General features: G+C 40.0%; 2 protein-coding genes across 5 annotated transcripts in view; one reads left to right on the top strand and one right to left on the bottom strand.

Moving 5' to 3' along the window:
• The window catches only part of phactr1 (phosphatase and actin regulator 1), a 44,487-nt gene extending 40,948 nt beyond the window's left edge, over nt 1-3,539 (top strand). For all 3 annotated transcript variants that reach the window (XM_084910785.1, XM_084910784.1, XM_084910783.1), the window contains exons 11-13: nt 191-331; nt 408-484; nt 2,144-3,539. In XM_084910785.1, coding sequence (XP_084766911.1) covers nt 191-331; nt 408-484; nt 2,144-2,159 — 234 coding nt within the window. In that variant the 3' untranslated portion in view covers nt 2,160-3,539. The remainder of the gene's footprint in view (nt 1-190; nt 332-407; nt 485-2,143) is intronic.
• tbc1d7 (TBC1 domain family, member 7) lies at nt 2,509-12,332 on the bottom strand. 2 transcript variants are annotated; one of them, XM_084910787.1, is made up of 8 exons: nt 12,281-12,332; nt 11,708-11,827; nt 9,825-9,905; nt 9,242-9,432; nt 8,000-8,137; nt 5,844-5,989; nt 4,822-4,951; nt 2,509-3,914 (listed from the first exon to the last, which is right to left on the bottom strand). In XM_084910787.1, exons 1-8 carry the CDS (start codon nt 12,294-12,296, stop codon nt 3,828-3,830), a joined length of 909 nt encoding a protein of 302 aa, XP_084766913.1. In that variant the 5' UTR covers nt 12,297-12,332; the 3' UTR covers nt 2,509-3,827. The 2 variants fall into 2 exon arrangements, with proteins under 2 accessions (XP_084766913.1, XP_084766912.1); XM_084910786.1 differs by having other exon boundaries at nt 11,708-12,318.
• Between the last annotated feature and the right edge of the window lie 469 nt (nt 12,333-12,801).

Raw genomic sequence — 12,801 nt, forward strand, 5'->3', positions numbered from 1 at the left:
CATCTGATTAGCAGCACCTGGCTGCCACTTACCCTCCTGGTTCGTAAGAATGTAAGGTCTGGTATTAAAAAAAGGGAAAGTTTTTTATAAAATTGTACAAAACTGTACAAAAGACAAAGTTAACTGTACTGAGGAGCACAAGTTACTTAATGCTGATTGGACAGCACCCATCTGTTCATCCACCTTTCAGCTCAGCCAGAGACCCACAGTCGAGGAGCTGAGAGAGGCGAAGATCCTCATCCGCTTCAGTGACTACGTGGAGGTCGCCGAGGCTCAGGACTACGACAGGAGAGCAGACAAGCCGTGGACTCGGCTAACAGCTACAGATAAGGTTCATTTCTCACAAAGACTGGATTCAAGTAATCTGTACTAGTGTGCTTTATCTAAGTGTGTGTTTCTTTGTTCAGGCTGCCATTAGAAAGGAACTAAATGAGTTTAAAAGCACAGAGATGGAGGTGCATGAGTCGAGCCGTCATTTGACCAGGTATGGAAAAGTTGCACAGAACAGCTAATGAGCTGCCTTACGAAACAGCAAAGCACTCTTTGTTTTGCTTTTTTGTTAAATGATGTGTGTTGGGGAAGGTGCCAAAGTAAAGGTCATGGTGGAGTTCTGCTATGGACAGCAGTAGTTTTAAGAAGTCTGATTACACTTTTATAGCTGCCTCAGCCTTTATCAGCTAAAGCATCACGTTGTCAGCTGTAGCTGTACCATGCTGCGCTGCCTCCAGATTGTTAAGCCCATAATTATGAGCAGCCAAGTGTGAAATCTTCAAATTACTTTCCTAGTTGTTGTTTTTTTGACGCAAATGCAATATCTCCTACTTTGCAAGTAAACCAGCAGAGGTGTTAACATACTGGTAGAATCATGCTGAAGTCACAGGTGCTAAAATCTGGTGTTCCCATTAAAAATATAGGCTGAGTGGAAGGAAGTAAAGGTTTTCCTTTCAGGGTATCCTGTCAAATATTTGCTCAGTGAAAAATTCTAATTCGTCATTTGGGTTTTTTGGCTTCTTCTTTTGTCTCCCTACTCTCAGTTTTCGAGAGCAATGGCAGAAAAGAGGGGGAGCTGTGCTCTTACACACTGTGAGATCTGCTATGATGTGTGGTTTGGAGATGGTGGCGCTGACAAAAAGACAGGAGGCTGAGTTGGAGGTGTCAGAGTTAAATATGTTGAGGTTTTCTTTGGGAGTGGCCAGACTGGACAGGATTAGAAGCGAGCATATCAGAGGGAAAGCTCAAGCTGAGTTTCTTGGAGACAAAATTGGAGGCAAGGCTTCCCATTGGGCCATGCTTGAAAAAGTTGACAGGGGCCTTCACCATGTTGGCCTTTTTTGTTGCTGGTTTGGCCTGGAGTCTTGCCAAGATGCTAGCTTCTTACAAATTTGAAGAATAACTCCCTAGAACAGGGGACACTGTACAAACTCATGGTTTCGGAGTAAAAAGCCATTCCAGCCTTTCCATCAGGGTAGGTGTGGACTTGTCCAACGTTCTTGATGGGCGGACTGGCAGGGATGGAGGGTGCCACCTCATCCTCACTGTCATCTGACCCAGCGCTGCTGGTGGACTCCTCGCTGCAGCTGTCATAGCCATCAAACATCCCGATTGAGTCTCGTCGCTTACGATCTGAACCCGGGGTACGATCAGCCAAATCCCTTGAGTCTTCCTTCGGCCCTTTGTATAAATGCTTTTCTAGTTATCTGCACCTAGGGGTAGAACCTAGCTTTGAATTTTAGTCTACCTAGCAGGATATCGACAAATTACTCTGCAGCTGAGATGGTTTTGACATCTTCATAGGAGGGATAGTGGATACGTTGGACAAAGGACGTTGAAGATTGAACTTCCAGGCTCATGAATGAAGTAGTTTAAGTAACTTTAAATGGTTGGTGCCAGACAGGCTGCTATGAGTAGTTCAGATTTTCAGGGATTTTCCTGCACAATCATCTCTGTAGTTTACACAGAATGGTCTGAGAAAGCGAAAATATCCAGTGAGCAGCAGTGCTCTGGAAGAAAAGGCCTTGTTGATGCTGGAGGTCAGATGAGGATGTCCTGACTGCTTTGTCTCCTTTTAGATCATTTCATTGTGTCAGAATAAAGAACATTTCTTCAAACATGCTCATTTTCTCTTCCTGGTTTCTTCCTACAGGTTTCACAGGCCGTAAGTCGGCTCAGAGACCTCAGCCATGTTTTTAAAATCCCTTAGAAGTCTCAAGTGTTCAGACTGCTACAGATTTCCAACATCAACTTCGAACTGATAGGTTGGCTTCATCACACGAGTTTGAGCCATTACAGGAAACAGGAGAAAAACACTGAGATGGACGGATCTATGACTGTCTCCCCTCTGTGGAGATTTTGGTGACTTCTTGATATTCAAAAGCTTTTAATTGTATTTTTTTTATGATGAAGAGGTGGTGATATCTTTACTTTGCAGCACTTTTTTTTTTTTTTTTAAACAAGGCTCCTGGAGGTCCAACACAGAATCTGTGCCAATTTTACAGGATGGGGACGGTAAAAGATGAAACACAGGGTCTTTATTTCACTCTCACTGTTTTCATGCCTGTACCATATTCTCATCGGGCAGAATTTTTCCTTTGAGTATGCTTGTGTTAGCTTGATTTTACTCCACGTATGACATCTCAGTAATCATTTCTCTTTGCCAGAGGCATGAAAACATTCCACAAGTGTACTATTGCAGGCAGCTGAAGCTTAAGCCAAATTGCCCTAAAATTCTAATCAAAGTCCAAGAGTGCTCTCTACAACAAAAGGAAATTCCTGTCTCCAAACACTTTCACATCAATCCACTGAGCAATAATGTCAGTTTCTCTCTTTTACATCAATCTAATTGTGGGCTGCGTTCGAGTGTTCAAACACTTTTCAAACTTCAGATTCCCATTTTAAACCAAAGCAACTTGACCTGTTGTGAAAGCCGTGACCTTGAATGGAGAATTCTGGAGTGACGAGTATCGAGAGTTCAGTAACCCACTGTGTCGCTGTGCCTACAGGCGTGTTTACAGGGATTTCAAAGTTGCCAAATAACCTTGTTTATTTGATACAGAATATTATCTGTAGACACAGTAAAACGTTACTGAGCTCTCTGCTGAATTACAAGAAGGACTGTGTTTGCATTTCACCTTTTATTGTCTGACATGAGCCTTTTTGGTACGAAACGTGTCAATCCTGCCACCTTACGATTTGCCTTTTTTTCTCTCCCTTTTTAATGGTTTACACTTAAGATTGGGTCCATAAATTGGAGGTTTTTACCATGTTATTGGTGAGAACGAGCTGCGTGGGTTATGATTGTGTATCTGAGTGTGTGCGTATGCAAGAGTCAGTAATATTACTGTCGCTTGTACGTGTTTAAAAAAATGTTTTGAGAAAACTCTTCTCAGAATTCTAAGAGGATGTACATAAATTAAAAGGATTTTCAAATGTTCTTTTGTAAAGCAGAAAGACCTGCATGTGGGTATTAATTTATTGTGAGTCTTCTATGATGTATGCAGTTTCTTAAAGAAAGAAACTTATTAAAAAAATAATAAGTTACAGCCTCGTCTGTTTTTTCCCCCCCCACCCACCACCAACTCAAGTCTCTTTCACCAGAATGGTTTGCCAGAGTCGCAGGGGAAACCTGGAAAATCAACAGTATGAAAAGGGTCCCCTGGTTTATCAAAAGCAGCCATGATGAGTTTTCAGTTCAGTTCAGTTATGCAGAGACAAAGCCCCGTGGACGGCGAGTGCCGCAGTGTCTTAGTGAAGCATTGCGAGTCCAGGTGGATTTCAGGAAAGAAGATTACTTCTGGTTCCAGATATTTTCCTTGTCTGGCTCAGTGTTGCTATATAGCATGGATCAGGGTGCCGGAGTACTTATGCCACAAATCAATGGCTTTAGTGACAATGGCATCTGTGTTCTCCTGCGGTATCTGGAAGAGAGATTGAAGGGAAAGATCATACAAAGAACATGCTAGGAGAGAATATGTGTCTGGACTTGAAAAGCTACAACGTAGGGGTCCAACTGTACATCTATCTGTCCTGTTAGGTCAAGGACGTCCAGTTCACCATGAGACTCGTTCAGTTTAATACACCCAGTGACCCAAACAAGTGCTATCAGTTTAGTCTTACATCTACATTCTGACACTGCAGCAGGTGTTTTGGCAGTGCACCAGTTGATGTCTCTCACCTATCTGAACTACAGCACAAGGAAACACAGATTTATTAAAAAATGTGTTCACTCATTCGATACATTCTAAGTGTCATTCAGTAACAACCAGAACCTGCAACGTCTGCTTGAATGGGTTGAATCAGAGCACCCGATTGGTAAGAGTCCGATCATCTCCATTGACTCCAGTGGACAGTTTTCTTGTTTGTTTGTTTTGTTTTGTTTTACAGAAATAATGGATCACAGAGCTGGAAGTTAGCAACACACACTTGCAGAACTGCATTTTTATAAAGTAAGATATTAAAAAAAAAAAAAACTAACTAAATTGTATTAGTGCACATCAATCAAATTCACTTGTGTATTTAAAACATGTTGGTTAATTATCCAAAAATGAATTTGCAGATTTTGGGCATGTTAATTGAGGCCAAATTAGGCTAGCACAATATTAACTAGGAACAACTAATCGCCTGTACATTCTTTTTATCTTAATGTTATTTCATCCAAAATTATATCATCAGAAAAAAGCCTACAAATCCTGCCAACTGTAACTGCTGTATCTGCATCTGATTTACTGTACTAACTCAAAAACCAAGGCTGGATTGTTTATTGTTTATCAGAATCCAGGTATTGTTGGACCCATACTGTGAGACACAGTTGTCTCTTATACTTACATTGCACAAGAATTTGACCATGCCCTCTGGCCGGTTGATGCCCATCAAAATAATTTTGTAGCTGAGCAGGATCTCCAGGGCCACAAATACCAGGATCTTACACGAGCCACTGATCACCTTGTCCCACACCCTAAAGACAAGGGAAGACCACAATCAGACCAATAAAAGAGCCTGAATTTGAATTTACATCGGTCCCCCCCCCCCAAATTCCCAATTATCTAACAACATACCACCCAGCACGTCCTAGAGCACACTTAAAGTTAAAGTTTGATAAACATAAATTTAATACAATTACTAGAATTTTTTTTTAATACTTCACATGCTTTAAAAAGACTGGCTGTCACTTCACATTTACTAATTAAGGCTGTAGGATAGTGGAGATTATTCCCAAGGTGAGCCAAGAGCTATGGAATTTGGGAATTTGTTCGATGTGTTTCATTATTCTCTGGGTCTGTAAATAAATTGTATATAAATGAGAAAGTACCTCCAAAATCTGTGTAATCTGTCCTCAACACAAAAATCCATTTTATGCTGGAAGTAAATTTTGGGCTACACTCCACAAACCCTTGAGAATGTGGAAACCATGAATTGGCCTTCAGGTGACCTCTATGACACAGTAACTGTGCGCTTTGACAAACAGTTAAGACAATCTGGACAAAGTGCCGCTTTCATGCACCTTTATGCTGACAATGTTTGCTTATTCATTAACACTGAAATCGACAAACTCAACAGTTCCTGTAGATGGACATTTGGGTAGAGTCAGCTGTTGCTACACGGCTTGTTGAGCCATGCCATTCTTTGTAAATTGTGGCTTTGGTTGATGAAGAAAAGATGGCCGCCAGCCTTCTGAGTAAGACACAATGTGGAACCCTATATAAAAGTTTTCTGCCATGCTGCCATGACTTCATGCTAAAGAAATGCAAGAATGCCCTTTAGCTTATGAGAATGCAGCTATCCTTGTTTTGTTGGCTCAATCCAAAGATGGTGAAATGAGCAGCTTCGGGAGTGAACAGTTAACTGACCTTTGCAGACTGGATTCAGGCAAGCAGCCAGCAAAGCAGCATCTGAACCAGAGATTGTAGGGTAGCTGATGCAGGGCTCCGCTGTTCTTCAGATGGTTTAGCAGTCGAGGTTCCTCCTGACTCAGATAATGCTCCAGGCTCTTTGGCTACCCCGGGAGGAAAATAACAAAGTCTTTATTTTAAGATCTTTGTGATCCAGATTGTTGGATCATGAGAACTTTACCATTATGCATTATACAGATTGTACAAATTGAAGTTACACCAAGATACACTCTCACTCAGTGTCTCAGCGTTCTGTCAAAAATAGATCAAAATATGTAGATTCACAAATTTATAAACATATAAGCAGTGTTGGGAAGGTGTATGTATTCCACTACAGATTACATGATTACAGAATACATGCCCCAAAATGTATTTTGTAACGTATTCCATTACGTTACTCAATGAGAGGAATGTATTCTGAATACTTTGGATTACTTAATATATTATCATGCTTTTTACAACTACATGAATGTACTATTGCTGTGTGATTTATTACTATTACTGAAGGTTACTCACCATACCAATACCAACTAGATGTTTAAATCTTAATATAAATGAGTAACAGTAGGTGGACATTAGGTAAGGCTGCACTTTTTGCAGCGATCTCGTATAGAAAACTAATCGCGCGGATATAAAACAGGTCCACAGCTCCGAACCGTAGTAAAGGGACCTCTGGCTAATACGTCGGGTTCGTGTCGGGCTCGTAGCCGAAAACTAGCTTTACTTTGTTGTCTAGGTCAACTTTGCTATTGAGAGACAGAGAGAGGCGAGTCTACAGTCGACTCTTAATAGCTTACTTACAACTGGGCTACACTGCCCATGAGGCTACATTCTTTAGGCCTATGCCTGTAACACTCTGTCTATTGCCTTCATATTGAATAATTTTTTGAACAATAATTTTTAACAATATTTCTTCACGTCATTATGTGGGCTGCAAGTAGAGATGACGTGAGCCACGAGATTGAGACACAGGCATTAGAGCCTCTTAATGGGTGTTTTGTTTGCGTTTCCACCAGCGTGGAATTACCAAAAATAGAGAGGATATAGCCTAACATATGAAACAGGAAAAGACCGCCGTGTAATCCCTTTATTTCAACTGTATTCTGAATACCACCTTTTTAAAAGGTAACTGTAACGGAATACAGTTACTCATATTTTGTATTTTAAATACGTAAAGGCGTTACATGTATTCTGTTACTCCCCAACACTGCATGTAAGTACAGCTGTCACTGTTTTAAAATCCTCAACTGTGTGAAACGGAGCACACGTGCATGGGCCTCAGCTCTACTTTGACAGTTCGCCTTAAATAGAAAGTAAGCAGCCTTTAAAAAAACTCATTAGACTCAGCAGAACAGCTGTCTGTATGCACACAGCTGCGAGGGTTATTTATAACAACATTATCAGTGCAGCATTATCTCCAACATTATTAAACTTCACAAAGATGAGCAGTCTTTTATTCACACTGCTCATTAAAAACTGACGTACAGGAAAAGAAATTACATAAACACACTTTCATCACCTAGTTCTTATCATTTGTCCTCAATTCTTACTGCAATTTATCCTTTCTGTGACCAAAACTATCCAGAAAATGATTTAGTTTAACTGAAGAAATTTTTCTAACCATTGTCTTTTTTCTGGTCAACATCTGAGGCCTGTACTATGAAGCAGGATTAGGGATTTAGATTTATTGTATCACCTGCATTGTGCATTAAAGCTCTTCATATTTTTCCAATTTAAACTATGGGCTCACTTAGATAGCTAAAGCCTGGGTTACTTCATTTGACTACTGAACACCTTCATGTAACCATTTAATGAGGCTTATGTTGTTATAGTTTTTGCTTTGTCATTTTTCAACAATCTTCTTGTGGTGTGTCTGTGAGCGACGCAGTGTCTGCATATGTACCTTTATCACAAAACGTATCTAAAAGCTGCACTAACGCCAATTTATTCCCGTTCTTTTAGTTAATCTATTAACAATGTCAAACAGTTTGACAGGCTTATAGTATTTTTGCCCCAAAAAGGTGCTTCACAAAGAGCTAGCAGCTGGAAACTTGGCATATCTCGGCATGGTGTACAGTGTGTGAAATGATGAAAACTAAACATTAAACACTTACAAGGTGAGGTACTGAGTCTCCAAACTTTGTATGGTACTGATTGACAAAACACTTGACGAGCCAGTAGCAGTCAACAGGATCATCTACAATCTCTTCCATGGCTCGGCTGATGGAGAGGAAGTCTTCATTCTCTTCATCCTGGTGAAGAAGAAAAAAAGAAAAGAAACAAAAAGAAAAAGAAAAAAAAACCACTTAAAATAAAATCTGTACTTTTTATGTGGTCATTGTTTCTTAACGATCAAACAGCTATACAACAACAATTTCATTGAATAGAACAGAATCTTTATTGTCACTGTTACAAGAACAATGAAACACAGTTTGGCATCTCTCCGTTGGCAGCATGTAGATTTACATTCAGTTTGTTTAAGGACAGGAGAAGAAGATAAAAATAGGCATAGGTTTTAGGGGTATCTACTCAGGGAATGTGTGTGACACAATGTGTGTAATACTATTGACAATGCCTTGGTTAGTATCATTATTTTCAATCTCACATGTCTGAATTTACAGCTATTTTTTCATTGACATACTGTATTAACACAACTGATCTAAAAATTACACACAAAAAACTCCCCATAAAAACCTAGTAGGAAAAAGTTACCAGAGGGAATAAATTCAGTTTTAGAATTTATATTCAATGTTAACTGTAGCTAAGTTCAAATTGTTAACGCTAGCTTATTTTAATCAACAGCATTGTCATAAGTAAAACTAGGGTGGCAAAAGATTATTTTAGGGTGGCACATACCACACCATGCCACCCCTGTAGATTGGCCCCGTTCACTGCAAAACCAAGACTCCGCGTGTCAACATCTCCCCACACACCCAAACCCCCCCCCCAAAAAAAAAAAACAGTTAAATAAACCATCTGTGATACCTGTGACTGTTCTTGGGCAGTTGTTTTAGTCACTATCCAGACTTTTGTTTCTGTAGTTTGATATCATCACATTTTTTTATTTTCCAATTTTTAGATGTTATACGCATGACATTATAATTTCAATTGCTTATTTTGTCTTGTGAATTCTTGCTTGATGTACTTTTTGTTGCTATGATCTTTTGTTTGATCTTGAACTCTGCTGCTCAACCCACAAATGCATTTTCTTTACAAATGTGGCACCATTTAAGGGGAAACAACAGGCTTTCGAACAGTGTGAGAATTATTTCTTCACTGTTACAAGAAAGAAATATGTGACAAAACACAAATTTCCATACTTTTTGCTTATTATCGACTGATATACTTTATTTTACCGGGGGTGAAGTCTCAGAGCATCGTGGGAGGGTCTGGCTCTCCAGTTGGAACATGCGCAAGTAAACATGGGTGGAGGGTGTGGAGGAGTTGATGTATCTCATCACTTCCAGAGCTTCCAGGATATCCTGATACTGCTCCTTCCTGTAGCCCCCAACCAGAGCATGAGAGTCACTGTGTGGAGGTAGGATGCCTGCAGGCACAGATGACTTCTAGTTAAGAAATGTATACATACACATTTAACAAAACTGAGTTAATTTTAAAAAAGGAGTGCAGTGTTCAGTTGTATTGGTCAGATTAACCTATTTAGCATAAATACGTTCCAAACAAGAGAAATCGAAGTAAACGAAACATGTGTTTACATGCAGCTCTTAGCCTTGCACATGGCTGCATATGTCTATACTGCAAATCACAATTACTGAAAATGAATATTTTAAATATAGTTTTTTAAAAAAATCTTTAAAGACTAGTGCAGTACAATAGCTAAGTGATTCTCTCCCGTATTTTTTGTTTCTACCCATCTAGTCATATCTGCACAACTGAAGAGGGTGACAGGGTGAACACCTGATCGCATGTGATTCTTACCCAGCAGTACCTTCCACACATGAATCCTGTACATGGAAGGAAGGGGGAACCTCTGACTGAAGGTGCTTAGCTTTTCTAAATCTGTAAGAGAGCAAAACTCTTCAGGTATGAAGTTTAAAAAAGGGAAATTGAAAAAAATATATATAAAAATACATTTTTTTTTTTTTTTGGTCTGGCTTTTTCCAGACCAAAAAAACATGAAAAATGTGTCAGTGTACATGCATATGTGTGCGTGTGTGTGTGTTCCGTGTTCAGCCAAGAGAAAGTGTCCCTTCACTCAGTTAGGCAAAAGTCAGCAATCTTTGGTCGACACAGGTGGTCTTGAATGAGGGGGGAGGCAGTCACAACACAGTCTTGTTATCTAAGGGAGAATTTTTTTATTTCCATCAGCTTTTGCCTTGAGCATCCAGCTGGTGCCAGGGGGGGCCGCATGAGATAAAGATGGTAGTTGTTTTGGTTAGCGGAACAAACAGCTTCCAATTTTACAACCAGCCTTGTGGGATTTTGAACAGCTGTAGCCGCTTCTTGTTCTTCAATAAGCCAGGCCCGAGCCAGCTCCAATCAGCCAGAACTCTGCTATTGTGGTTCCAAATTGGTAGATGTCGTTCAATGTCCTCCATCGAGAGTGTCGTCAGACACATGATGCAACCAACCATCGAGTACCCGGCAGCAAACGTCTCCACAGGACAATCGGGCTCTCCCAGGCCCAGGAGTTGTCAGTTTCGTTAAGGGACCAAATCCATAATTCTTCTGTAAGGTTTTTAGAGAACAAGTCTGGGAGACTCTCTTAGGGTTAGAGAATAAGCGAGACTATACAAAAGACACGAGAAGCCAAGCTGGAAAGATAAGGGAGAGGGAGAAGGAGAAAGATATACTCCATTTTACAGTGTATGACTCGGGAAAACAATCCTGCTCAGTTATTCATTCAAGTTTGAGATCTGTGGCAGTAAAAGAGGAAAATGTTAAGACTGGAATGTTTTTCCTCCTTGGAAACCTGCAACATGACCAAGAAGGTGCCCTTCATTTAAACGTTCCTCAGTTGTTAGTAAGGGACCCAAAGTGTGCGAAGAACATATATCTCAAGCCATTACACACCATCAACACCAGCCTGAGCCACTGACACATGGCAAGATGCATGCTTTCATGTTATGTGCACCATATTTTAACCATTCATCCGTCTACCATTTGAATTCTGCAGCAGAAATCAAGACTTATCAGATCAGACAATGTTTTCTACTGTTCAATTCCAATCAGCCCATGACGATTAGAGTCTCCGTTTTCTGTTATCAATTGACAGGAGTGGCACCTTCTAATGCTGTAGCCAATCTGCTTCTACGTTTTACATGCCGTGCATTCATATCGGCACTTCTGCATAACTAGTTCCAATGGGTGGTTCTTTAAGCTACTATTGCCTCCCTATCAGCTCAAGCAGCCTGGCAATCCTCCTCTGACTTCTGCCATCAACAAGGCATTTTCACCAAGAGAACTGCTGCACAGTGCATATTTTCTCTGCAAACCCCTGAGTGACCTGTGCCACTCCGATGATGACAAATCAGATGATGCAAACAACCATGCCGCATTCAAAAATCACTTAAACCACCTTTCTTCATTTTGCAAGACTCAGTTTGAACTTCGGCAGGTAATCTTGATTATGTTTACATGCCTAAATGCATTCAGTTGCTATCACGTGATTGGCTGATGAGATCTTTGCGGTAATGAGTAGCTGAACAGGTGTCTTTAATAAAGTGTTCGTAAGATTACATTATAGCATAGCATTGGCTTACAGGTATATTGTTATTGTCATGGTAGTGCGGACGCTTAGCTAGCAAGAGACTTTACACTTATGCTACCTATGCTAGCACGATATAATTTCCGTTACCCACCCAGAGGATTGTCTTTGAGTAGTATCTCCAGGGACTTCTTCTCCTCCACTCCTCTGAAACCCACTTTCTCGTAGTATGCAGAGCGAAAATTTCTCTGTGGGTCGTCAGCCATGGTGCCGCCTGGACAGTTAAACATGTGCATTTCAAACTAAAGAAAAGCAAACTTTAAGTATTAGCCCGTTTTAGCCTGCATGGACATAAGACAAAGTTTCTCGTCCAGACGTGCAGCTTGGGGGAAAACAGAAGAATGTTTTTAATTTGGCTGACTAAAAAAGTTAATTACGACGCCCTGCAGTTTGCTGGAACACAAACACAGTGAACACAAAGACTCCTGCCTTGACGTTTCAAAGCGTTTCGGGCTCCCGCGACCCTGAGACAGCTGCCCCACAGCTATTTCCTACATAACGTCAGCAAACAAGCTAGTGTTAGCTTAGGAACAGATAACCAGCTAAAAGCATAACTACTCTAAAGTAAAAATTATCTGAGATACTACTAAATAGTATTAAAGTGGCCGTCACAATTAGTGATGAGAACAATTTAAACAGATAAAAATTCTACAGATATATTGACAACCTCCTCCGGATGCCATACAATGTTGTTATGAAAACCCTTCCGGGTGATACTATCAAAATAAAATCCGTAGCAACGTTCCAAATATGAAAATAATTTTATTTTGCAAATATATATTACCATGCTACGCCTCATATACGATTGCACTTTCAACTCTGCTTGCCTTGCATTTCTTGATCTTTATCTTGCAGGTTATTTATACTACATTATTTATACTACATTATTTATAAACAAATAACTAATAAAGAAAAATCAACAAGCTTCTTTCTTTAAGGGAAAGGTGTGTCACAGCTTTCATAACCCACTTAGAATACTATTTAGATTTAGATTGCTACTTTTTAGACTTCCTATATTTATTTTATTTTATTGAACTTTTCTGAGACATTTTTGCCTTTTCGAGCCATTTTGTTTTGTCAGATTCTATCATACTATTCTACTTTATGCATCTACCATGTTATTGGCTGTGTTAACTGTTTTGGGTGCCCTAACACCAGTTGCTCAGTTTTATTTCTTTCAAATCAAAC

The sequence above is a fragment of the Perissodus microlepis genome, chromosome 17 (assembly GCF_051167445.1).
Source record: "Perissodus microlepis isolate ML-2025 ecotype Zambia chromosome 17, ASM5116744v1, whole genome shotgun sequence".
Taxonomy (NCBI): domain Eukaryota; kingdom Metazoa; phylum Chordata; class Actinopteri; order Cichliformes; family Cichlidae; genus Perissodus; species Perissodus microlepis.

Bases quoted from the DNA above. Each gene is read 5' to 3' on its own strand.
- tbc1d7 (XM_084910786.1), bottom strand. From the start codon at position 11,849: ATGCACATGTTTAACTGTCCAGGCGGCACCATGGCTGACGACCCACAG. The intron at 8,138-9,241 runs GTAAAATAAAGT...CTTCTTCACCAG, and splicing joins GCTCTGAGACTTCACCCCCG to GATGAAGAGAATGAAGACTT. The intron at 4,952-5,843 runs GTCAGTTAACTG...CCTTGTCTTTAG, and splicing joins CCTGAATCCAGTCTGCAAAG to GGTGTGGGACAAGGTGATCA.